Genomic DNA, 24,289 nt, shown 5'->3' with positions numbered 1-24,289 from the left:
AGAACTTGCCATTTATCGTTTTAAATAGGTGATTAGTCTTGAATGATTACTGGGTAGCGCTGAACGAATTCATGGACAAATCTGAAGTGTAGCAGCAAACAAATGCTTAAATACATTGAAACAACAAGAAACATTTATCCCAAGTAAAATGTAAATGCAATTGTGCTTCTCAGGCTTGAGGAGAACTTGTGACATTTTTCATGACCCCGTAGGTAAGATTCATTAGGCTGTGGTCATCAGGGATGTCTGGCCATAGCACTAATTAGCGCACTAAGTAAGGTTTAAGAACTCATCAGAATTTCAAGACAGAAGTAGTCTCTGTTTCTAACCAAAAGGTCAGTTAGTAACCATGCCACAAAAGCTTAAGAGAAAGTCTTGAACGTAACAAGAACAGCTGCACTGATTCTATTTTGAAATATAAATCACTGGGTCTTCCCTAGATTGGAAAATGTACAGCTAAAAAGGGACCTATCATCAGCAATTCATTATAACTACTACAAATACATTTTTTAAATGTCATCCTAAAATCATCAGTTAAACAAAATAAATGACCTTATAACGTCTACAAGAGTATCCGGAATGAAAAACTAATTTTTAATCCAATCACTCCACAGTTTCACACAAAACAAACAAAACATTTGGACTATTGGCAATTATATCTTCAATAATTGCAATTGCTTACGCAACAAAAATGAAAAAGATATTACCATTCTAATCTTCAAATGCTGCTCTACAAAATATTCAGGAATATGTAGGATCATAGAATCACAGACTATTTCGAGTTGGAAGGGACCCATAAGAATCACAGAATCACACAGAATCACAGAATCACCCGGGTTGGAAGGGACCCCAAGGATCATGTAGTTCCAACCCCCCTGCCTAGCAGGGCCACCAAACATACACATTCAGATCAGGTTGCCCAGGACCCCGTCCAACCTGGCCTTAAACACGTCCAAGGACGGGGCATCCACAACCTCCCTGGGCAGCCCGTTCCAGGGCCTAACCACTCTCCTAGTAAAGAACTTCCCCCTAACATCCAACCTAAATCTTCCCTCCTTCAACTTAAAACCATTTCCCCTAGTCCTGCTGTTATCAGCCCTTCTGAACAGTTTACTCCCCTCCTGGGTGTAGGTTCCCTTCAGGTATTGATAGGCTGCAATGAGGTCACCCTGCAGCCTTCTCTTCTCCAGGCTGAACAAGCCCAACTCCCTCAGCCTGTCCTCATAGGGGAGGTGCTCCAGCCCCCTGATCATCTTAGTCGCCCTCCTCTGGACCCTTTCCAAAATCTCAATGTCTTTCTTGTACTGAGGGCTCACTGAATTCAACTCCTGGCTTCACACAGCACCACCAAAAAAAGCCTGTAACCAAGTACCACACATAAACTGAGATCTACAGCAAGTTCAAAGGAGGACTTTTTTACAGAGCACTGGATTCTTCAGAGAGTAAATTTATGCAAGCTGTTGAGGAATACTTTACAGTGACTAGAAAGGTTGCAGGATGCTGGCACTTTGACACCACCATGGATCTAATTATTAAACAGTGAAAACTACACAAAGTCAAAATAAGAAGACAATGCAGAAATTACATTTAGTCAGTAAAATTGATTCTGAGCATAAAAACTATAAACTGAGTGTAAAGAGGATCATAGAATCACAGAATCATTAAGGTTGGAAAATACCACTAAGATCACCTACTCCAAACCATCACCACCACACCTGCAAAAACTTGTCTCTGAGTTCCACATCCACACAGTTCTCGAACACCTCCAGGGATGGTGTCTCCACCATCCCCCTGGGCAACCTGTGCCACTGCAGCACCGCTCTTTCTGAAAAGAAATTCTTCCTAATATCCAACCTGAACCTCCATGAAAGAGGGATGCAGGTGCAGGCTATAACACCAAATTCCTTCTTTTTGTCATTTGAAGATGATTTTTGGATCTTCTGAATCTCCTTTATCAAACATAGAAAATTGTGGACAAACTCACAGAAGATGAGACTTTGGAATTCTGACAGATTTAAGAGGATGTATAATACTAATTTTTAAAAATGGTCTGAAAAGTCATGGTCATATGTATCAAGCTGCAAGGAAAATGATGAAATTAATACATTGGTATAGGCAACTACTGCGCAAGTATTGTCAAGCAGTTCATTTTGTACAGTGGGTCTTTCTAGATCATATGTCTACATTTGTTTAGTAAGTGAATCTGATTATAATGCAATCTTTGTGGTGTTCTGGATTTTTTTCACAATTTTTTCTTTCCAACACGGATAAAATCACAACTCACCCTGCACTCAGCTTCTGTTTCACCTTCAACTCATGTAATCTTAAATCTGCTCTAAACCAATTCTCCCACTGCATCCCGTTAGAATGACTGCTAATTGATTTTAGTTTATTCACAACTCTGCGGTCAATTCAAATGTGCACTAAGTCAAAGGTAACTTCCATACATAGCAATGTTAGATTTCTATCCCAGTTTCCAGAATTGTAATGGTTACAGTCCAGGCTTATCTCAGTACTACCTAAGCCTTGCAGTGAAGTACACTAAAGCTTTTATTTTCAAACTGTTCTTGAAAACAAAATTAATTCCAATAGATTGCTCAGAATCTCTTTTATTCCCATAAAAATCATCATCAGAACACCACAAACAAACACTACGTAGACCCTAAATGAATTGCTTAAATCATCGACTTTATAACTGTACATTTTACTCTGGTTCCATCTCAACTAACTGTTCTCCGAGGACATCCAGAAACTCATTAGTGGGACTTTATTAAAATGTTACAGAAGTCCTGGAAGTGTAAAACAAAGTGTTTCAAAGTGCATCTTGTTGGAAAGATATTAAAAGCATCGTGGAAGGATTCCCAAATACTATATACATTAAATCCTCCCCAACTCCATTGATTTGGTTTTGTACAGTTTAGTTATTCAAATGGATTTAATTTTAACTTGCTTGTGTGGCTATCACTGTTCACAAACTTCATGAGTGCTGCAGAATATTCCAGATACTTGGATCAACATGTAATGTCTAGTCTCTGAATGGATGTCCTTCAAAGCTTCCTTAGCTCCAGTGGAAATCCAATGGAGCTGAAGCAGAAAAAATAGGTGGAGTGCCAAGCAGCAAAATTGAGAGCATTATTTGATTTGGGAGAAAATACCGTTCGGTAGGTTTTGAATCAACATAGTGCAGGAGAAGTCTGTTATAGTCAGAGTTTCTCCAGAAAAAAATCTGTCATTTCAGAATCTGAGAAAATGTTCTATTGTTGTTTAAACTATCTCTCCAGCATGCAATCAGAAGAGTTTATTTACGTCTTCCCTTTCATTTCCTCCCATCTTTGCTAGAACATGTAGATGAGCAAAGTGAAACAAATAAACAACTCTTCTCTAAAGTGTTTACTGGCTCAGTAATTCCACATGTTCTGAAGGAAATATTTATATTTCCTCAGTATAAATACTTAAGAGTTCCGTTATTTTATAATGCCATCAGATGTCTGCTCTAGTTTACGAGTTGCTTCTCAAGAACTGCATGACACCAAGAATGACCAAGTTAAGTTCCTAACATAAAACCAACCAAACAAAAATCCTTGAGAAAAATAAATAGTCTTTTTTTTTTTAATTTTCATAAATAAAAATAAAACTTGAGAATAGAAAGTTCATGCCAGTCATATACATAGCAAGTATACATAATTGCATCATATCCTTGCCTTTACTCCTCCTTCTCACTCTGTGCTCCTCCTCTTTCTGGAGTTTTCTTAAATCAGAATAAATAGTGGTTGCATCTTATATATTTGTAAAGAATTCAGACCTCAATCCTGACTCAGATTTTTGAGCATTAAAGCAGTAATCTGATAAACTATAGTATGCTTACCATGGTAATCTTACTAACTAGGAGGAGGGGAGGGGAGAGGAGAAGGGAGAGAAAGGAATAGAATGTCTGTCTTGATACTGCAAAAGGAATAAGTTGTGAAGAAAATAGTAATTGCTTTTTTCTGCTTTGTTCTCCTGTTGCTTCCTTTTCAGATGTCCTTTGTATCTCACGCACTTGTGTTTTTATATGACAGTTTGAGTCTCTTGACTTTAGAAGGACATTAACCAAGTGAAAGCAAGATGACTATTTCAGGCCTAGCTCCTGAATGATGAAATCCCTGGAGAAGTCTCTCTCTCCAGATCCTCAGTTTCTTTTCATAGGCTTCAAGAGCAAGGCAGAACCGGGATCTTTACGCCAGACACAAGGGGCAATGGTCATAGAGTAATACACAGTATGGTCCAACTTAGCATTAAGAAATTTTTTTTTTACCCTTAGGTCTGCCAGGTACTAGATCAGGTTTCTTAAAGGAGCCATGGCATCTATATGGTTGAACTAGAGGAAACCCTAAGCAAGCTGGTGCCTGGAGGGGAGTTTGGAGTAGGGCTTTCCAATGTCAGCTGTTTCTATGAGTGTGAATGGAAAAACTGCCATAATTTAAGGGAGGCACTGCTGGTGTTTGTGTTGTCATAATAAATCTAGAATGTCCATTGATATAGTATGATTCCAAATCAAGAACAAACAAAATAAGGTTCATTCACTTTCAAGTGTACCATGTTCCTTTAGTCTGGAGAGTACTTCTCTTGCATCAAAGAAACAAAGGCTCAAAATCTTACTCAGTTCCATCTGTGTGATAATGCAAATGGCTTGACTGTTCTGCTATTTAACTGAGTAACTGTTAGACAGAAATAGGTTTTTCTTCCTTTTCAATCTCCTAGGGGAGTCTCTGACTCTTTCAGTTACTGTATCATCTGCTGCCATCTGCAGAAACACAGCTTGAACTTTGAGGAAGACAGGAAGGTGGTGTTATTCAGCAATCTGAACCACCACTGGTCAGTGCCTCCAAATGGAAAAATACGGTTCATGAGATACAGATTGATTCCATCTAAGAGAGTAGAAAATGAATTTTTAATTATATGAGACTATTATGTCCCTCTGATTCCATTTCTCTCCCATCCAAGTGTGTAGTGCTTATGGCAACAGCTACCACGCACAACAGGGGCTGCTGGTTCTCACTGCAGCCTGAGGAAGGAGTCCTTATCAGCACAAGCACAACAGCAAAGCTAGCACACAGCAAATCCACAGTACATGGGATGCACAAAGAGTACCTGATTTAATATGATGTGTGACCGTTGTTCTAACATGAAAAGGTGTAGGCTTGCACCCAAGGGATGGACTGACAGATTTCACATTCTGAGCTGTATTTAGCTGTACATTACTGCGCTGCTGCTTTGCAGCCTGACTGATGTCTAGAAGTAGAATACACCAATTAGCTGAAGAAAGAAGCTAGAAGGGAAGTTCTGCTCTCAAAAGGAGTGTATAGAAAAAGAATACTAAAGAAAAAAACTGCATGGCCTAGTGACCCAAAGACATGCTAGTAAGATCTGACCACAGTCAGAAATGGCTGTGCCTATACTTACATCTATCTTCCTCTTTTTGCTATTCTAGTGTATCAGATAGCTTCAGTTTACCAGAAATAGATCTACAGAAATAGGTCTATAACCATATATAAACAATTTCATCTGCTCCTACACTTTTAAAAAATCACTTTAAAATCGTGCAGCTATTTTTAATCTAGATTTTTGCAGTCCAACTGGCCTATCATATCAAAACAATGTAGTCATCAAAAGTGTTGCAAAGGATCGACCCCACTACAGCAGATGGCATTACTGTCAAAATGGAAGCAGGCTGGTGGTTGAGCCTGATCATTCATAGAAAGCTACACCATGCCCGAACTTTCACATAGGAAGAGCACATGACTTAAACCAGAATCAGAATCCACATTTGTTTCCGTGTCCTTGGGGAATCCGTGTACTTTTCAAGAGAACTAAATATATACGTTTTCTCAGACCAACCCTATTTCCAGTGAAGTTGTTGACCCTGACAAGATCTCACACAAAATTCTATGGATGTATGTCAGTTTTACCAAGTTACTCCCAACTTATATTATTATAAATGAGATCAAGAGCATATTTAGTCTTCAGTGGAAGTTAAATAAAACCCATAAAGATACATCTGCGCTTCAGCATTAAGCAAAATGGAAGCGATGAATCACAGTCCTGCCCTAAGAGTGACACAGGGGAGTAATCAAATTGAGCTGATGTTCTGGCATAAGTAAGAATATATTAATGATTCCCCAAGTTCTTAGTTTCTCAGTCTTTGAGATGAAGCTCCCACAGTCTGCAATAGCATCAAATCCAGTCACTAATAATATTCACAATATCTTGCATCCAAAAAACTTCAGAGCATACATAAAATCGTTTAAAATCATTTTACCAGTCACAAAGATAGAAATGACATTTGAGTTAAAGCTTCCTTTTGAGTTAACATCACAGGGTACTTTGAAAGATGAAGTGAAAAATACCGTGTGAAGTTATTTAGTTAGTTTAAAAATTGGACCCAAATGTAATTATGCGAACAGGAAATTAGCGTTGTCCTCTAAACTTTACTAAAATGTTCATTGAGATCCATAACACCATAAGTTAAGCTACCAGATGTATGCTACAGTTGAAAGGTAGAATATTAGGCAGCACAGTGAAACCCAGAGCATATGGATTTGTTGGCTCAGTACTTATTCCAGAAGAAGAATGCAATCCCACTCACTAGCTTTACTATACCTGATATCACCCTAAATCCTACCTTAAATCACATTTGATTAATAACTATAACTAACTCTACTTAGTTTGCAAGAGTAAAATTCCAGTTAATATGACAAGTAGAGTAAGGAGAAGCTGGAGGACACTAAAGTGGAGAACCAAATTACTGGAGGACACTAAAGTGGAGGACCAAATTACAATGCCTATCCAGAAATTTAATTATTTAAAAGTATTGCAAAACATGGGCTAATTAATACTTAGACCATCCTTGAAGATAACGAATAGACCTTGTTCCTTACGTTCAGATTCAACAAGACTAAATTGCAGGGATCTTGGAAACTTTGCCTGTAACAAAGCCATACTTACAAGTTTAAGATCACATGTATTTTCAAATAAGTCCAGCGTACCAGTTCAGTTATGTATTAGGAAACAAAAAGATGAGTAGGTGGCAGCCAGTAGCATTCCTATATGCAAACATTCCTCTCTGTATCCATAAATTACCTCTGAGAATAAAAATTTTAAATGGACCCTCACAGAAGAGCATTTCTTCAGTTCTGCAGTAAGGAAAGAAAAAAAAGTTTGTGTGTTTTTTAAACATTTTAAGTTCTACACCATCTTCTGTCTAATGTCTTTTTCTCTTTATACACTCAGTGCTTTAGCATACAGCAAATATTGTCCTCTTGCTTAATAGATCAATCAGCGCAGTCAGAAGTATTAAGTCTTTTGAAGACAAAATGAATGGTAGACCATGGGTAATCAAGAGTAAGGGGTAAAAGGTAAATCATAATTGTATTTCCAATTAATTTTCTGTTTCCTTTCAGTGAACAATACAGGTTATCATTTCATTTCCAGGCTGGTGGAGCAGATGGTATGAAGCAATACAGTTGATATTAATGGTTGCATGCTGCCTTCTCTTGATTAATCAAGAGTGCTGCTTCACATTGTTGTGAGGAGAGAGCTTCAAAGCCAAGGAAATCTGCAATTTTAAGGAGACATGAAGCAGAAATGTCTCTGTATTCAGATAGGCTGTGGTGTCCATAGTTGGTAGATAATGTTTTAGGAAGACTTTTCAGAGTTTTTCTAGAAGAGTTATCATAATATTGAGAATATTTCAAATGTTGAAGAAAGTGGAGCAAAAACTCTCTTCAAAACAAATTCTAATTAGTGCTGGCTTTGTTTGTTTGTTTTTTAATTTTGGGCTGAGGATCTTTGGTCCTCATGCCAAAGGGATGTTACCTTCATCTCTCTAAGTTAGTATTTGGAAAGTCACAGTTTAGCACTTTACAAAAGATGAACATTTTCCTTCATTGAGCTGAAAAGCATCACAGTATGTTATGCTCTTTGTCTGAGCATTAAAAGAGAAATACAGGATACTTTCAAACTCCTCATCTTGATGGGATCAGATAAGATCTTATAATATGGAGCCTTCACACATCTGGATTGCAAAGTAAGGCTGAATGGGACTTTGGGTAACTGTCTTTACAAGTTAGATTGTTTCCTGGTCCGTGGTAGAAGGCTGGAACTAGATGGTCTTTAAGGTCTCTTTCAACACAAATGATTCTGTGATTCTACACTATTAATGGATAATTATGGGGAAAAATAAAAATAAATAAACAAAACAAAACTTCTTCAAATGAAACCTTTGCTCATTTCATCTGCTGTACATGATAAAATATCTAGGTTCAGATCTTTGTTCCTGCTGCCTTCTACTGAATTCCAGTTCTTATGAACAGTAACCCAAATTTGGATACCCTATTGAAACCAGAGTATTGATGGTGCTCTACTATCTTAAAATGAACAGGGCCATATTCTGCAGTTTTATATTTATTCAGGTAAACTGTTGAAAACCTTAAATAGTGACATCAAACCAATGATGGCTTTAGAATTTTGTGTATTACTTTCCATATTTGATAATAAGGAGGGATTCTAAAAGTCCTTGTAAGCACCTTGTACAGGCAATCAATTAAATTTTTTATCTGAAATAATGCAGGTTTACATTTTGATCTTTTTCCAGGGCACATTTTCATCTTAATTTATAGTGCTTCATTAGTGGCGGTTTGCAAGCTCATCTTCCCATTGTAAGGAAAACTATTTTTCTAACATCATTTGCCTATATTTTAATTGGAAAGATCTAATTTCCATGGTGCATGCTATGATACTCTGTATATTTTTTTCTTTTATAAACACTAATGCAACGATTTGTCTTTGTAACCCAGAACTATAAAACACAAAATCAAAAGTCCATGTGTTTTTTAAATAAATTCTTTCTTATGTGCACTAACATGAAAACATTCCAAAGCCTAGACTGAAAGAAAATATTTTCAACTAAATTACATTATCGAGTTTCATGCAATTTCTATTAATAATATCAACTAAAATCTGGTTTTGTTTTTCATACTGAAGTGGTACATCTGATCTTCTCAGGCACAAATGCTATTTTAAAATAAAAACTGCTTCTATAAATATTTCAGCTTCAAACACCCATAATTCAGTTTCTTCCTCTCTCTATTTAAAAAAAAAACAAAACAAAAAACCATCTCAAACTGCAGCAGGGCCTTGGAGAGGTTAAACAACTACCAAAACCGAACATCCTCATTATGACTGCTAGTAGCATTTCCCCATCTTCAAAGCAGACAGTCCATAATTCAGAGGACAAGACAAGGTCACCAATAAACATCAATGAACTGTGCCTGCTTTTGCAAGTTTCACATAAAAATAGTGCATCCCTAAGAACACAAGGCAGACATAATAGATTTGTTTAATTCACATCAGAGCACACATAAACACAAGAAACGAATCATCTTTTGATTGCAACAGGCTCTGACTCAATTATTTTGCAACACCAGCAGCCCTGTCCTTTGTATAGGTTTAAAAGAAAGGAAAAAAAGTTGTTTGTAACTTAAAACAATTAGAACCACTGCCAAAACCAAAATCAGCTCCTTTTAGACAAAAGTAAAAGACCGCATTTGGCCTGTCATGGTCTGCACATCTGGCAAAACTGGACATGAGAAACTACAAAGCACGTCATGAATGCACCACCAATTGAATTATCAGCTCCCACAATAAATCACACACGCAGCAGGGTGGGAATGAAGATGTTTTTGATCACTTTATTTCTTCTGAATGTTAAAAGTTAATCCAGAAGGGATCGAGGGACCCCTTACTGCACAGATATCTGGGTCAAAAAAACTCACTCTGTATTCACCTCTCTAAGTAAGTTATCTTCAGCTCTGAAGGAAAAAAAGAAGAAGAAGAAGAAGAAGAAAAAAAGGAAACAAAAACTAAATAACAACATAAACTAAACCATCACTGAGTGATCTGGGCCACGAGTGAAAAGTTGAAATACTGGGGGAAATAGTGGATGTTGATGAGCTAAGTAAAATCTCGGCCTACGAAGGGCCAACAGGTTACTACAAGTACTGCACAAGGAAAGGGCTCCAGAATCATTTACTCTCACAATGACAAAATAAGAGGGAGTGTGGTCTTCCTTAAAACCCAAGTGACAATGACTGTTAAGTAATCAGAGAAAGATCAATGATCTCTGAATTATTTAACACCTTTCTTCTTTCTTACTACAGACACCTCTCATCCAGGAGCTCACTGAACACACCAGAGTATATCTTAAAATACTCCGCATTTCAATAAAAGAGATATACCAGATGTCCTCAACCCCAAAAAAATCAAAGGAAAAAAGAATGTGCAACATTATTTTTGTGTTTCTTCAGTACTTGGCACTGCTTAAGGTATAATGCATTGCATATTTTGCATACTTTCTTCTTTTTTTTCATCTTTACCTCCAGTTAGCTTACTGGGTTCAAATCACATTTAAAATGCCATGAAGAAAGAAGAACAAATTCTTCCTTAAATATTGGTTTCAAGACACATCTTGACTTAGCTGAACTTCCACGTCCTCCACACATTATTTCCCAGCCATGGCACGCAGTCAGTCAGGATGTTTGTACTGACATCTCCATACCTTTCCCCTCCATCTGCCAAGCTCAATGGAAGCAGGCACACTCCCACTGGGAGCAGGGGAGAGAAGGAGAAGAGAAGATTTATCGGTGCATGGTAATTCATTATTTAAACATGCAGAAATGGAAACAAGAAGCACTTGACATCTCCTTGCTAACTGCTAGCTGTATCTCTGCTTAGGTATACCTCCAAGATTCTTGGCCTACCGTAACACTATGAACCAAACCCATTTTTCTGTGTTTCTCTCCCCAGAGATCCTCTATGTTTCAGGGAGAAAGACAGCACCACTAGGAGACAGCTACAAGAATGAAATCTGATCACAGCATGCTGGTGGCTTTCTATGGCTAAACCTAAGTTTCACGAGAGGATATGCAGCCCTCTTGCAAACCTCGTTTGGAAAAGGTTTGGTTTGCAGTAAAAGTTTTAAGGATCTTTGTATGAAACGGAAGATTTGGAGAACTCAAGGCTGCAAGCACTCTTAATCTTCAGGCAGATTTCCTCATGACAGGATGCAAAGGGCATGGCAGTCTCTTTGTACTGCTTTTCTCATCCATCACATCCTCTCATTTTCTGAGTCTGAATTTTGACTGTTCTGTATCTTTTTGCTAGTATCACCCAAGTATTAGGATAAGCAATATGACGTGGAAAGCTACATGCAAGTAGGCATCCCTTCCTCAGATGACAAAAATAATGGTCAGAAAATGATTTTTCAGCGAAGTAACACATATTGTAAAATACCTGAAGACACCTAAGGATGATTTGGGAAAAACATGAGCTGTCCCCTCATGTTGTGGTTTAACCAGGCATGTGGCTGAGCACCACACAGTTGTTCCCAGCTATCCAGAAGTATTTCTAAGTTAGTCTGTACATCGCTGCTTTTCCAGATAACAAGACATTACAGGTGTTCATAGGTTTCCATTAACCAGCCAAAATTACAGAAGTAAATATCCTAAAATTCACTAATGAGGCTGCTGGCAAGCCATGCAGAGCACTACCTACAAAGGGACATGATGCTTGTCACCGAGCAAATAATTGAGATTCTAAATAACGAGACCTAATTCAAAACCTTCTGAATTCAGAGTCACATTTACTTCAGTGTATAATGCAGCAGTCCTAAACAAAGATGGAACTTCCAAATTTTTCCTAGAGACCATTTCAGAAGGCAGAACTGCAGCTTCAAAGGCTATCAGAGAGGACTGGATAAACTATTTCACCTCTAACCCCAAAGGTATCCTGCCTCTTCACTCGCATTGACCAACTGTGGCTCTTTTATCCCAATTTTTTTAATTAAAAATTAAAAAATATAATATTTCTGCATCTTACAGAGCAATAATTGTCAAGTTATTTGAAAACGTAGTAAGAGAACTATGATTCCATGCTAGTATTTTATAAACTTGCCATCTAAGTTATCATCAAACTGTTCCTGGTAATTTGACTTTCATTCAAAATTAGCCTATTCTATTCAAGGTAAGTACCATGCAACACTGCCATGAGACATTCTTTTTAGTTTTTGACAGCAAAGTTTTAAATGCCTGGATTTAAAACTCTCAGATTGAAGGTTGAATTAATTCTGCAAGTTTTTAAAGGGGGGGGAGAAGGAAGAGAGACTTCAGCGATTTCTATTGGAAGGGTAAGAATTGCTTTTCCCTGTAATGTCAAAAAAATCATCTACTGGAAGCTCGCAAGAAGAAAAGCAGAATTGCTCAGATTTCTAGGCCTTCTGTCATGCGTATGACATGAATTTTGCCAAATTAAAATTCCAAAAAAAGAATTCTGACTTTTATATGCTCAATATGGAAGAAGAGCAAGCTTTAGGACAGGAAACATCCCAGATCACAAGAGTCACTGACTTCAAGCTAGGTTAGAACAACATTCTGGATCTCATAAGCTCCTCTGCTCAGAGAGCATAGCATTAAAACCCTGGACAGATGTAATACCTCTGTTTTCTCTTCAGGACTGATGTAACAGAATGATCACCTACACTTGTTAGCAGTTATTCCTGTTTTCCAAATGGCAAAATAAGTGCTGTGAATAGAAATGTTTCAGCTGTTTTAATAAAATGTGCAGTAATAGCATTCCATATATTTGAATTTGGGGGTGGGTGAAAGTGTGAGTTTTTCAGGAGATGTATACCAAGAAAATGACATCCGAAATACTCTGTGAAGGAAACAAGAATTAAGCCTGGCTGAGTAACCTTGTAGTTCTGTTTCCATGGAGTTATGTCTTATAATATTTAAATTATGTTCAAGTGCTACTTTCTCACAAGACCTGAGGAATCCCTTCTGTGATACTGATTTATCTTCCCTGCCTTTGGAACCAAGGGACTGAGGAAAGAGGTCATATTTACAGCAAATTTTCTGTCCCTGGGGAAAAGATGCATCTCTATACTGAATCAAACTAGAGTTACTGTAGCTCCAGGCAGGCATCACAGTCTTTGTTGATGGATGACTGGGCAAGAACCTTTTGAACACAAGTTATTTTTAACTATGTCATGGCCATTTTGACATTGCCATCCTATCATCTGGTACTTCAAATCAAAATGTAATCTTTCTTCATAAGCAAGATCTAGCTTATCCTTTAACGAAACTGAGTAATGAAAGTGAATTCTCCATGACAAAGATTGTCCTTGCCTCAGCTGAACTGTAGAACAGGTTTCTCACTTTGGAATTGCATCTCACTGGATAAATTCATTAAACATTCACAAAATTAGGAATGTGGGATGTAGGAGACAGGACCCAACATTTATAGTCATCCTGACAATTTGAATCTTCACTTGCAGACTATCAGCTGTTCTTCTGGGACAGTAAACGTCTCTGTGAGCCTGGGCCTTCCATGACCTAATTATTTCAACTTATTTTTCAGTAAACTGCTGCTTTCTTGTCCTTTGGTAGGATAAGGAAGTGTGCTACTTGTCAACAGTGCCCTCATGAATGTCCTACCTTCTATAAAAACAGAAATACTTCCAATTATGAACATGTGCATATGGATGATAGACAGTAGGAATACAATGAATATTATTCCCCTTTTATAACTTGTTGCAATTTCATCTCTTTAACATAAAAATGAGGATATGTTTCAGTTAAAAGGATGAATATCTTGAGATTTAATATTAAGTGCAAAAAATATTGTTAGAAGTTTGGTGTAGCTGTGTAAGTACACACTGCCAAACTAAGCAGCTTTGTTTCTGAAGCTTAATACCCTTTAAATATGCAACAGTCTGCTCTATACCATATCCTAATTTTATCTGTAAGTATATAGTATATGAGACATGAAAACTTGATCTTTTTTCAACAAAAACAACTTTCTCGAGTTCTGGATGGACATGAGCTTCATTTTCCAACTTAAAACCATTTTCATTTCCTCATTTGCTTCCCTTTATTTAGAATGAACAAGCAAAAGCAAACTGATTACTTTCATAAGACATTCTTTTTTCCTCATACAACACATGAAAAAATATCTTTAAAAAACACAAATATTTGCATAAGATCTTGCACGTGGCCAGAGAACCATTTTCAAACTAGTTGAAAGTAGGTTACAAAGGCTCCGACCAGATGTGTGTAACGTACAACATTTCTTAGAATACTAAGGTGGAAAAAACATTCTGAGAATTTGCCTCCTTGGACTTCTCTTCAGTAATGTCTGCATCCTAACAGTATGTTCTGCCTGTATTCCAAAAAGTTGCCTTGAGTAGTCTACTCCCCTGGAATTATGCCCTCTGATACACAGATCAAAAGGATGTGCTAATTCACCCAATACTCGTTTGTTGGATAACTCCACTGTTGACGTTGTATAGTGAAGTCAGTTCACTTCCACAGAACAAACAGTGATACCCGATCTTATTAGCCTTTTTACTCTCCTGAGAATCTTTATGTAATGCTGCATTAGTAGCCTTTACTAAATTAGAAAACCAAAAAGGATGATAAATCAATATGAATGTACGTTTGCTGAAATCGATTTTTCCCTTCATAGTCAGCATGGGAATATTGCGGCTCCTATTAATAAAAAGAGTGGGAGAACTTTAAACAGTTCTGTCTGGATAATTACCCAGTCATTTTGGAGACTTACTCAAACTTCTTCAATGTGTAATTTTGAACTACACATATCATGAAATGAAATCCTCATGAATAATCACATGAAGATGCTGATGACAATTTCTTGATGCAGACTATCAATGAGTTGACTAGGTCAGGCATTCAATCTGTTATTCATGAAAAAGGATGACTAGCTGGGCAACACGAAGGTCATGGACAGCCAAGGCTGCAGCAAACATCATATTCTGAAGTTCGAAATCCCAGAAGAAAAAAGCGAGCAAGGGACATATTGGAATCACAGCTCTGGATTTCAGGAGAGAAATCAGCTTGCTTATGAATCTGCCGGGTAGTATCCCACAGGAGACTGTCCCCCAATGCAAAAAGGCTCGGGACTGGTGGTTGGTCCCCATGTACAACCTTGTCAGAGCACAAGAGCAGGCCATTCTGATAGCCAGGAGCTGAACAAGAGTAGCAGAAAGCTCATAGGGAGGAGCAGGGAACTCTTCACTGTGCTCAAATGGAAAAAAAGGGAAGTACGCAGGAGATGGAAGCAGGAACAGGGTACCCAGGACAAACATACAGACACTGTCTTAGAATGCAGGGATGGAGACAAGAAAGCCAAATCTTACAGGCAAGTGGAAACAGTGAGAGATACGAAGGGCAAGAAGGACTTCTCTAAGTGTTCTGGAGGCAGAAAGAAAGCTAAGAAGAACGTGGAGCACAACAGCAACCACAACCACTTTGTCATATCACAAGCAATCATTCAAGTGACATAAAAATTGGCCATGGCAGAAGGGCAGGTTCCACTGATGGTGGCACACTGTTTACCCATCTTTGTGCTCCATACTTCATTCCCTCTAAAAGCCCAACACTCCCCTTTCCTCTATTTCCAATTACAAAATTTACTCAACTTTTTCTGCCCAACATCTCCAGTAGCTCTGTCCTTTTTATTTCATTTTGTTCCTAGAACCTTCCTCTTTCTTGCCACAGGTGTCCTTCAGTTTTGCTCTCACATAAGTCTTGCCTTCCCCCCCACCGTGGCAGGCCTTGTTCCACCTCAGCTCTGGCTGTTCTGCCCCTCATTTCATCAGCTGTGACCCAACAAGCATCTTGCTTCTCCAGCCTATAAGCTTAGGTTTTACATCACCAATAATACAGTGCTATAACTAATTCTTTTCCAATCCTGATCTCTCTCCTTTATAATCCTGTCTACTAATTTGTCTTACGCATTTCCTCTCCCAAACTTTTTCGTTCCTCCTTTCCTTAGGACTCAAAGATCCTTTCAGACTCAGAAATAAACACAATGGCTTTTCCATCTAAAGAAGAGAAATCCTATTGATTAGCATTAGAGCCAAGCAAGTTTTCTAAGGGCTTAGCAGCAGTTTAACATCTTTATTAATGATCTGGTTAATAGGGCAAAACATATCCTTAGCAAGCATACACATGATACAAAGCTGGGAGGAGTGGCTAAAACACCAGAAAACATTCAGAGAGACCTCAGCAGGCCAGAAAAACAGGCTGACAGGAACCTCACCAGGTTCAACAAAGCCCCGCACCTTAAGAGTAACAACCCCAAGCAGCAGGACAGGCTGGGTACCCTTTGCAGGACAGAAACTGGGGTCCTGGCAGACACCAAGTTGAACATGAGCCAGCAATGAGCCCCTGCTGCAAAGAAGGCTGAAGGTACCCTAGGCTGCATCAGGAAAGCGCTGCCAGCAGGTCAAAGGAGGTGAGTTCTTAATACTATAAGCTATTCTTATAGGATTAATTCAGCATATAGTTATTAATTCAGCTAATAAAATTAACACATTTGGGCAAATCAGCAGGAAAAACAACAGGAAGAGAGAAACCTTGGCCTATTACTGGTTATGGGAAGTTTTTCTTTGAAAAATCTCTGTAGCTCATGTTTCTGCCAAGCGAGGTAACATGCCTGTAAATTTAATCTGACAGAAGACATAGCACAGCATCCCTAGAAAATGACAAAATCAGATTGTAGGAGAGGGACTGCCAAACACCTTCACAGCTCTCAGAATTCACCCGGGGAAACAAATTGACACAAGTGTAATAAAAGCAGACTCTGATACTCACTGGAGTTTTGTGGTGCTAGTATCTGTAGTTCCTACTCCAAAAATCTCATTCAGAGTGCTTAAATCTACTATTGGGTGCCTGCTGGAAGCTGCCCTCGCCCAAATCAATCCCTCCTGAACAGCAGGCATAGATTGTGCTGGTTGTTTGCGCAACACTTCAAATGTTACCAAGTTTCAACTTCTGGCACGCTTACAGAAATACAGCCTTTGTTCCCATACCCACAAAACCTAGAGCAGTATGAAAGTCAAAATGAAGAAATAAAATAATTCTTAATTATTCTTAACTTTAAGTAAGAGGCAAGACGTTACATTTAAAGCACAGAAGCACTCAATAAGTGGACCCTCAACAAGAGAAGGTAAAAGCCAACTTTTAGTTTGAAAGGAAGTCTACTTTAAAGCACATGCCAGCCAAATAATGCTAGTAACAAGTAAACACGGGCAACCAAATTGTAAGGCAGAAATTTCACCTCGCTTATTTGGTTACTTTAAGAAATCTTGTTTGCATCATCATTTTATCTGTTGTAGGCCTCAGTATTCAGTATTGTCACAACACTCTCATATCTTAATTTACCCACACTACATCTACTGATGCAAATTCATTTATCAGAGCCTAACAAACACAACTGTTCTTTGTTAATGAAAATATATGTAGCAAAACATACGTCTGTAACAAATATATTTTTCTCAGTCAGATACACATATAGTAAAAATCCAGAGCTGCTCTTTTTCAACAGTGATCTCAAACAAGCTAATCTGAATGCACACAACACATTTTCCAAAAATGCATCCCCTTTGGCACCAGGGCACATTGCCTTTCTCCAGAACTCCCCCCACGTGCCATTACCCTGACCAAGCTCAACCCAGGCACCCCTCATGCTTGCTACCAGCATCTTAGCAGCAGCAACGATAACACATCTTTGTGATGACTCCATTTCATTGCCATGGCAAGAGGTCCCATGCCAGGTGAGGTGTAAAAATGAGGTCTTGACTATGTAATTATCCGAGGGAAATTTTCATTTTAGGATTTAATTAAATGAGGTCCCCTTCTCTGCAACTAGTTGGAAAACAGCTCTTATAGAGCTACAGCTGATGATTCTGCCAAATTAAATGGTGATTACCAGAAATATGTGGTTGGAAAGGTATTATCTTAGGTGAGATGTAATTACTGGTATATGTTATTAACCTATGGGAGATAATAGGCAGGCTCTGTCCTCACTGTTATTTTGGACAGTGTAAACAAAGAACCTGATGGATCAAATCAGTTCATGGCAGTTTATAAGGCCTATATTAAAATAACAGCTCACAACCATGTTTTAGTGATTCTACACAGTTGTGGTAGCAGAACTGCTTAAGAACTTCAACACTAGCCCTCGTATGGTGACCTCACAAAAAAAAAAGATATTTAAAAATAATTTAAAAGTCAGTGTCATTTTTTTAAGCTGCAATTAAATTACTGTGGGGATGAAAGCAAAAAAAACCTGTGAAGTTGAACTTTGAGAGGAATGTTTCTGAAAGAACCCAATGATTTCTGATATGCTAAATAAATAAAGGCAAAAGAAGCCAAGGATTTTTCACAGGGTTTTGTTCCTTGTTACAGCAAGGAAAATCTCCAATGTATGCGTGGAACGTATCAGCATTTGGGAGAGAATGAAAGATGTAATCAAGAATTTTATTAAAAGATCTGATAGAATCATGCTCACAATTGCATAGCTAAGTAGAATTCAGGCAAAGTTTATGGGTAAAGATAACACCTTTTGTTGAGTCAACTAGTATAACTAGAAAAAAAATGTTTCAGGCACAAAAATCTTTTTCAGGTTTATCATTTTCTCATTTCTGCTCTGAAATCGTATTTCCAGTCAGTGAAAATCTAACACTGTACATTGCCAATGTACATAATCCTTTTCTTCCTAACACTATGATTCAATGCAATTATATTGATAAACATCCCCCTTACTCATCTCGAAATGGTTGTCTCCTGGTACTAAATTTCTTTCAGCTCAAATTATATCCCCTAAAAAGTTATTCAAACTAAATCAAAAAGAGTTCTCTAGAAGAAGAATATTTACAGGCCACTGGTACAAGCCAGGCCTATTAAAAAAGTAAAGTTCAGTATCTTTCAAATAAATATCCACGAAAAAATAAAGCATAGAGTTACTAATAGAATCACTTAGCAAAAGGTAAGTCAAAGAAAAAAACAGTCTTTTGGTAAACAAATATATAAATAAAAATTCTACTGAAAATCATAGTAAGCCTTACATGGTATGTAAAAAATCAGAACTACAAAGTCCACAGTGCCAAAGAATACCACCCCTCTCTTGTTTGGGCTAACATTTTACATAAAATCTCAGAAGAGTCTCACAAACCTCACCAGGAGCAATGTTACAAACACACACGTGCATGCTAATAAAATGCTAGGATTTATTTGGGGGTAGAGGGGTGAGTTTTGACCCACAATGAAAATTACCAGATTTAGTTTTCATCTAGAGATTTTTTAATAACTGCCCCAGTTGAAATTATGTGGTCAGACCTATACATTTTATGGAACTTCTAGCGAGTCATAAATTGCCAACAAAATGACTAACATTGCTTTAACCACGTAGAATTAGAGTAAAAAAGTGGTCCAACAATGCAACCAACAATTTCAACTGTTGAGCATGAGAAAAGCAGTCTAAAGCTAGCTCCCGAGAGTCTGTAATAAATGTGGGCTAAAAAGACTGCACATTTCACCTGTGTCTGGGAAGGAATGCATCCAGCATCCAGCACTGGCTCCCAGGTGGTGAGAGGTACTGTGCTGCAGAGCTGTGAGCACATCCGCAGTGGTATATAGAGCCATGTGGGATCACCTTAGCTCCACAAGAGCCACCTACTGCTCCCCAGGAAGCCAGAACACTGGATGGTATCAAGCAAAGATATGCAAGTGGCCATGAATGCAGGAAAAGAAATATATTAATGCTGCCACAGCACCCTTGCCACCACTCAGTTAGAAACTATTTATAGAATCACAGAATTGCAGAATAGTTTGAGTTGAAGGGGACTCTCAAAAGCCATCTGGTCCAAACCCCCAAGAAATGAACAGGGACGCCCACAGGTACATCAGGTTGCTCAGAGCGCCATCCATCCTGACCTTGGGTGTCTCCAGGGATGGGGCATCCACCACCTCTCTGGGCAACCTGCTCCAGTGCCTCACCACCTTGACTGTAAAATACTTTTTCCTTGTGTCCAATCTAAATTTTCTCTCCTTTAGTTTGAAACCCCTTGTCCTATCACAACAGCCATTCTGTGATTCCATGATTCTATGAAACAGATCCTGCTGAAGGGCCTGCCCCCCTTCTTTCTTATAGCTCCCCTTCAGATACAGAAAAGCCACTACTGAATGGCAGCCCTGGGGAAGGAATAAAAAGAAAAGGCAACTACTGTGCACTAACAACTTCAAAGGGAATGGATATGAGGAAATGGCGCAAAGCGCTAAGTGGCTGCTCAGCACTACATTTTCTCAAGTGAGTCCTGCTGCTTCTTAAAAAAAATTACTGCTCAAAGTAAAGCCTGTATACGAACAGGTAGAAATGCAGTCTGTTGAGGTTGTGATCCCAGCAACAGTGTGAACACTTGTTTTTCAATCAGTTCACTTTCCCTGCCTGTCTGGTTCATGCTGTGGCCATATACACACTTGGGCCAGGACAGAGCAAAGGTGCCAGAATGGCATGGATGAGTGACTGGGACCTGGAATGGGGGCTGTGCATGCACAGCAGTGCCACCAGACACACTCATATGAAGACATATCCTCAGTGCTGATAATTAAGTAAGACTTGTTTTTTACAAGTAGCATAAATAACGGAATGTGAAGCAAAGACTTAATATCTGAACAATCCTTGCAAAATGGCTTGGCCTGAACATGTTAACCTTTTGTCATTAGTGGAGACGTTAAGAATGGCATGTTGTATGGATTTTGCCTTAAATTGGTGTGAATATTACCTACATAAAATCCTTTTTTTACTGTGCCAAAATCAAAGTTTTTTGCCTTTTTTTTTTTTTTTTTTTTAACAGAATAGCATCCTAGTGGGCGGAAGACAAAAATGTGACATTCAAATTATATCCTTCAAGAAATTATGACACCTTCAAAGCTACTAACTGAATTTGTTTCATAAACAAATTACAGCAAAATCATTCTAACTTGATTTGATAGTTATCATGGACTATAGGTAACTGACTGCAAATAACAACTTAAAGAATCAACCTTTTCAACCTGTGACTTTTTTGCTAAAAAGTCCTTACCTTCAGATGCACTGAGAATTCAGTCTTTCTCTCCTTAACAAGATTTTTTTTCATGGGAAAGATTTTAAGTCTACTATCAAGTGATACCACAGTGCAGGGCAGAACTAATGGTTTTATTAACTACCTTTCCTTCAGGCTAAATGAAAGGAACAGTTTTGCCCCACTTACACAGCCAAGCAGTTGGAACCAAGAAAAGCAACCACATGATGCCACAGCAAATACGCAAGTGCATGACCAGAAGCTTGACAGGTTCACTGACTCAAAATGGAGGGAACTGTCTGTCCAGCTATGGGAGAAAGAGATGCACTGATCCAGGAGGAAGGCAGTGCTAAAGAAGCCAAAGTGCTGAAAAGAGGCAACATTTTTGACAGGGAACCTCACAGTTGGGTTTTCTTCACAGAGTAAAAGGAAACAGACACTTTATAATCTTTGTATGTCAAGAGAAGAAAGACAAGAGACACACTTGGCTCAGTCTGTCTATCTCCCTAAAGTAACAAATGTGCAAAGCCTCAATTACTGTTAAGTCCCTAGTTCCAATACCACCTGGAAACTCTTAAACTCCAAAGCCATTTCTCATTACAGTCCCAATTAAAACAAGATGGCTGTAGAAAAGACAAAGTGAGACAAGATTATAACAAAAGCTTATGTAAAGAGATATCCTTTCCTACTCTGTACATACAAAGCAAGCTGTAGCTCTTTATTTGAAGGAAGTTCCTTTTCAGCAGCCTTCTGGGCTACAAAAAAATCTAAGTTTTCTCTCCTGAGTCCTTAAGAACAGCCTTCTACTGTCCATTCTGAGAACATATCCATTCCTAACTCTTCTTGAGACTCCCTGTCCCTACTTTAAATACTACAACATCAAGCTTGCTATCTCTTCTATCCCCACTTTCACACTGTGGAAGTTTTAATTCTGGGCTGGCCCAGCTGCCCTTGGATCAGATGCCACTTCTCACTGCATGCCACAGCCTCAGTGCAGCCTAGCATGCAAAGGGGGTGAGAAACAAAATGGCAATCTGCCTCCCCTGTGTCCAGCTACTGCACTTTTAAACACGTGGCATCTGGAATACAGCAAACAAATTAGCACTCATTACCTTTGCCTTTAGTTCTTCTGAATTATCCCATTCTCTGGAAGGAATTAAACAGCCCTGCTTCTTCTGTCTAAAAACGCAGGGAAGGACTTGGTCGTTGTGGTGGATGAAAAGCTGGACATGAGGCAGCAGTGTGCGCTTGTAGCCTGCAAGGCCGTGTTCTAGGCTGCATCAACAGAGGGGAGGTGGCAGGCTCTGTCCTGTGAGGTCCCACCTGCAGTACTGCATCCAGGGGCCTCCAGCACAAAAAAGACGTGGAGCTGTTGGAGCGGGTCCAGAGGAGGGTCATGAGGATGCTTAGAGGGCTGGAGCACCTCTAGTGAAGAAAAGTTGAGGGAGCTCTGCTTGTTCAGCTTGGAGAAGTGAAGGCTCTGGGGAGACCTCATTGTGGCATTCCAGCTTATAGGTAGGAGAGGGACTGAATCTTACACAATCTAATCGTGATAGGATAAGGGGGAATGGCTTTAAACCAAAAGAGAGATTTCGATTAAATGTTAGGAACAAACTCTCTACTCAGAGGGCGGTGAGGCCCTGGCACAGCTGCCCAGAGAAGCTGTGGTGCCCCATCCCTGGAGGTGCTCAGTGCCAGGTTGGATGGGGCCCTGGACAGCCTGAGCTGCTGGGTGGCAGCCCTGCCCACGGCAGGGGGTTGGGACTGGGTGGGCTTTAACGTCCCTTCTAACACAACCCATTCTATGATTCTGTGATTCTGCTTTGGGGGCTCCTTACAAAACTGTCACAGAGCTCTGATAAGATGAAGTCAAATCCAATTTGCTACTGCAGGGGGTTCAGGCTGAACTGTTAAACAAGGCTTAAAATGTGTCTGTACATACTGAGTGTATCTGCACACCACATAAGGCTGAAATATTCACTGTGAACTGTAGCTATCAATAGACTAATAAAAAATATATTTGACAGGAAAATATGGTAACTAAATTCTCAGTCTTGCCAATCTGTTCCTCTGCTGTTTGTGTGTCTCCCTATCGTAGTACACTTGCTTATGTTTCAGCTGCCTATGTCACATGTACGTGACACACACACACACACATATATATATATATACACACACACACACGCACGCACGCAGCACCCACGCGCCGCGCACTCGGCGTTCGATTTCGGTGACTGGGCTCCGATCGGGCTAGCAGGGGGAGGGGGGGGGAGCTCCCTCCTTTCTCTCGGCGCTGGATTGGTCGCGCCTACTAGGAACCGTGTGTTGTTGTCAGAGGCAAAATGGCGGCGGCGGTGGCCGGGGCCGCCCTGCTGGGCAAGGGGCTGGACATCAGCCTGGCGGCGCTGCAGCAACACGACCCCTACATCAGCAGCATCGTGGACGTGGCCAGCCAGGTGGCGCTCTACACCTTCGGGCACCGCGCCAACGAGTGGGTACGTCGGGCCGCCCCTCCTCGCGACCCCCTCCCGGCCGCGAGGGGAGGAGCTGGCACCAGGCTCCGCCCATATATGGGCGGGGCTAAGACGAGGCCCCGCCCCCATCCCTGTGCGGCAGTAGGGGTGCCCTGCCATGAGGAGGTGTGAGGGTAGGGTGGACTGGGTGGCTTTGTCTGCTCCTCCTGGGCTGGGCCTGTGGCCTGGTAATGGGGCTTTAAAAGTAACATTAGGCAGCCTGGTGTGTTGAGAGCTGGGCTGGAGGAGTTTGCTGCTGTTTGAAAATTGGGATTGGCCAGAAGCAAAGTGTGTGTGTGCAAGCTTTCAGTTTACCAACAGCAGAAAGGCTATTAAAGATGTAATTAACCTCATGGAGTCATTCTGTTAGTTCAAGGGGCATATCTCACCCTTAACCTGGCCTGTGCTAGTTGTGCTCTTTCACCACCATCCTGCTGAGCTGGAATCATAGAAAGGCCTGGGTTGAAAAGGACCACAACGATCACCTAGTTTCAACCCCCTGCTATGTGCAGGGTCACCAACCACCAGACCAGGCTGCCCAGAGCCACATCCAGCCTGGCCTTGAATGCCTCCAGAGATGGGGCATCCACAGCCTCCTTGGGCAACCTGTTCCAGTGTGTCACCACCCTCTGTGTGAAAAACTTCCTCCTAATATCCAACCTAAACCTCCCTGTCTCAGTTTCAAACCATTCCCCCTCGTCCTATCACTATCCACCCTCATAAACAGCTGTTGCCCCTCCTATTTAAACATTGCCTTCAAGTACTGGAAGGCCACAATGAGGTCTCCCTGGAGCTTTCTCTTTTCCAAGCTAAACAA

At 39.8% G+C, this 24,289-nt stretch overlaps 2 protein-coding genes across 20 annotated transcripts in view; one reads left to right on the top strand and one right to left on the bottom strand.

Annotated features, from left to right (window-relative positions):
* CACNA1C (calcium voltage-gated channel subunit alpha1 C) overlaps window positions 1–24,289 on the bottom strand; it is a 476,152-nt gene that overhangs the window by 441,642 nt on the left and 10,221 nt on the right. The gene's annotated exons all lie outside the window — the stretch shown is intronic.
* Window positions 23,293–24,289, top strand: part of DCP1B (decapping mRNA 1B) — a 42,051-nt gene continuing 41,054 nt past the window's right edge. The window contains exon 1 of the mRNA XM_042889414.1: window positions 23,293–23,454. Within this exon, the coding sequence (XP_042745348.1) occupies window positions 23,302–23,454 (153 nt within the window). The 5' untranslated portion in view covers window positions 23,293–23,301. The remainder of the gene's footprint in view (window positions 23,455–24,289) is intronic.

This window comes from Lagopus leucura, unplaced genomic scaffold (assembly GCF_019238085.1).
Source record: "Lagopus leucura isolate 7727_CA_CO unplaced genomic scaffold, USGS_WTPT01 Super-Scaffold_100159, whole genome shotgun sequence".
NCBI lineage: Eukaryota > Metazoa > Chordata > Aves > Galliformes > Phasianidae > Lagopus > Lagopus leucura.
The sequence above is the reverse complement of the archived record's forward strand: the minus strand, read 5'-3'. Positions and strand labels throughout refer to the sequence as shown.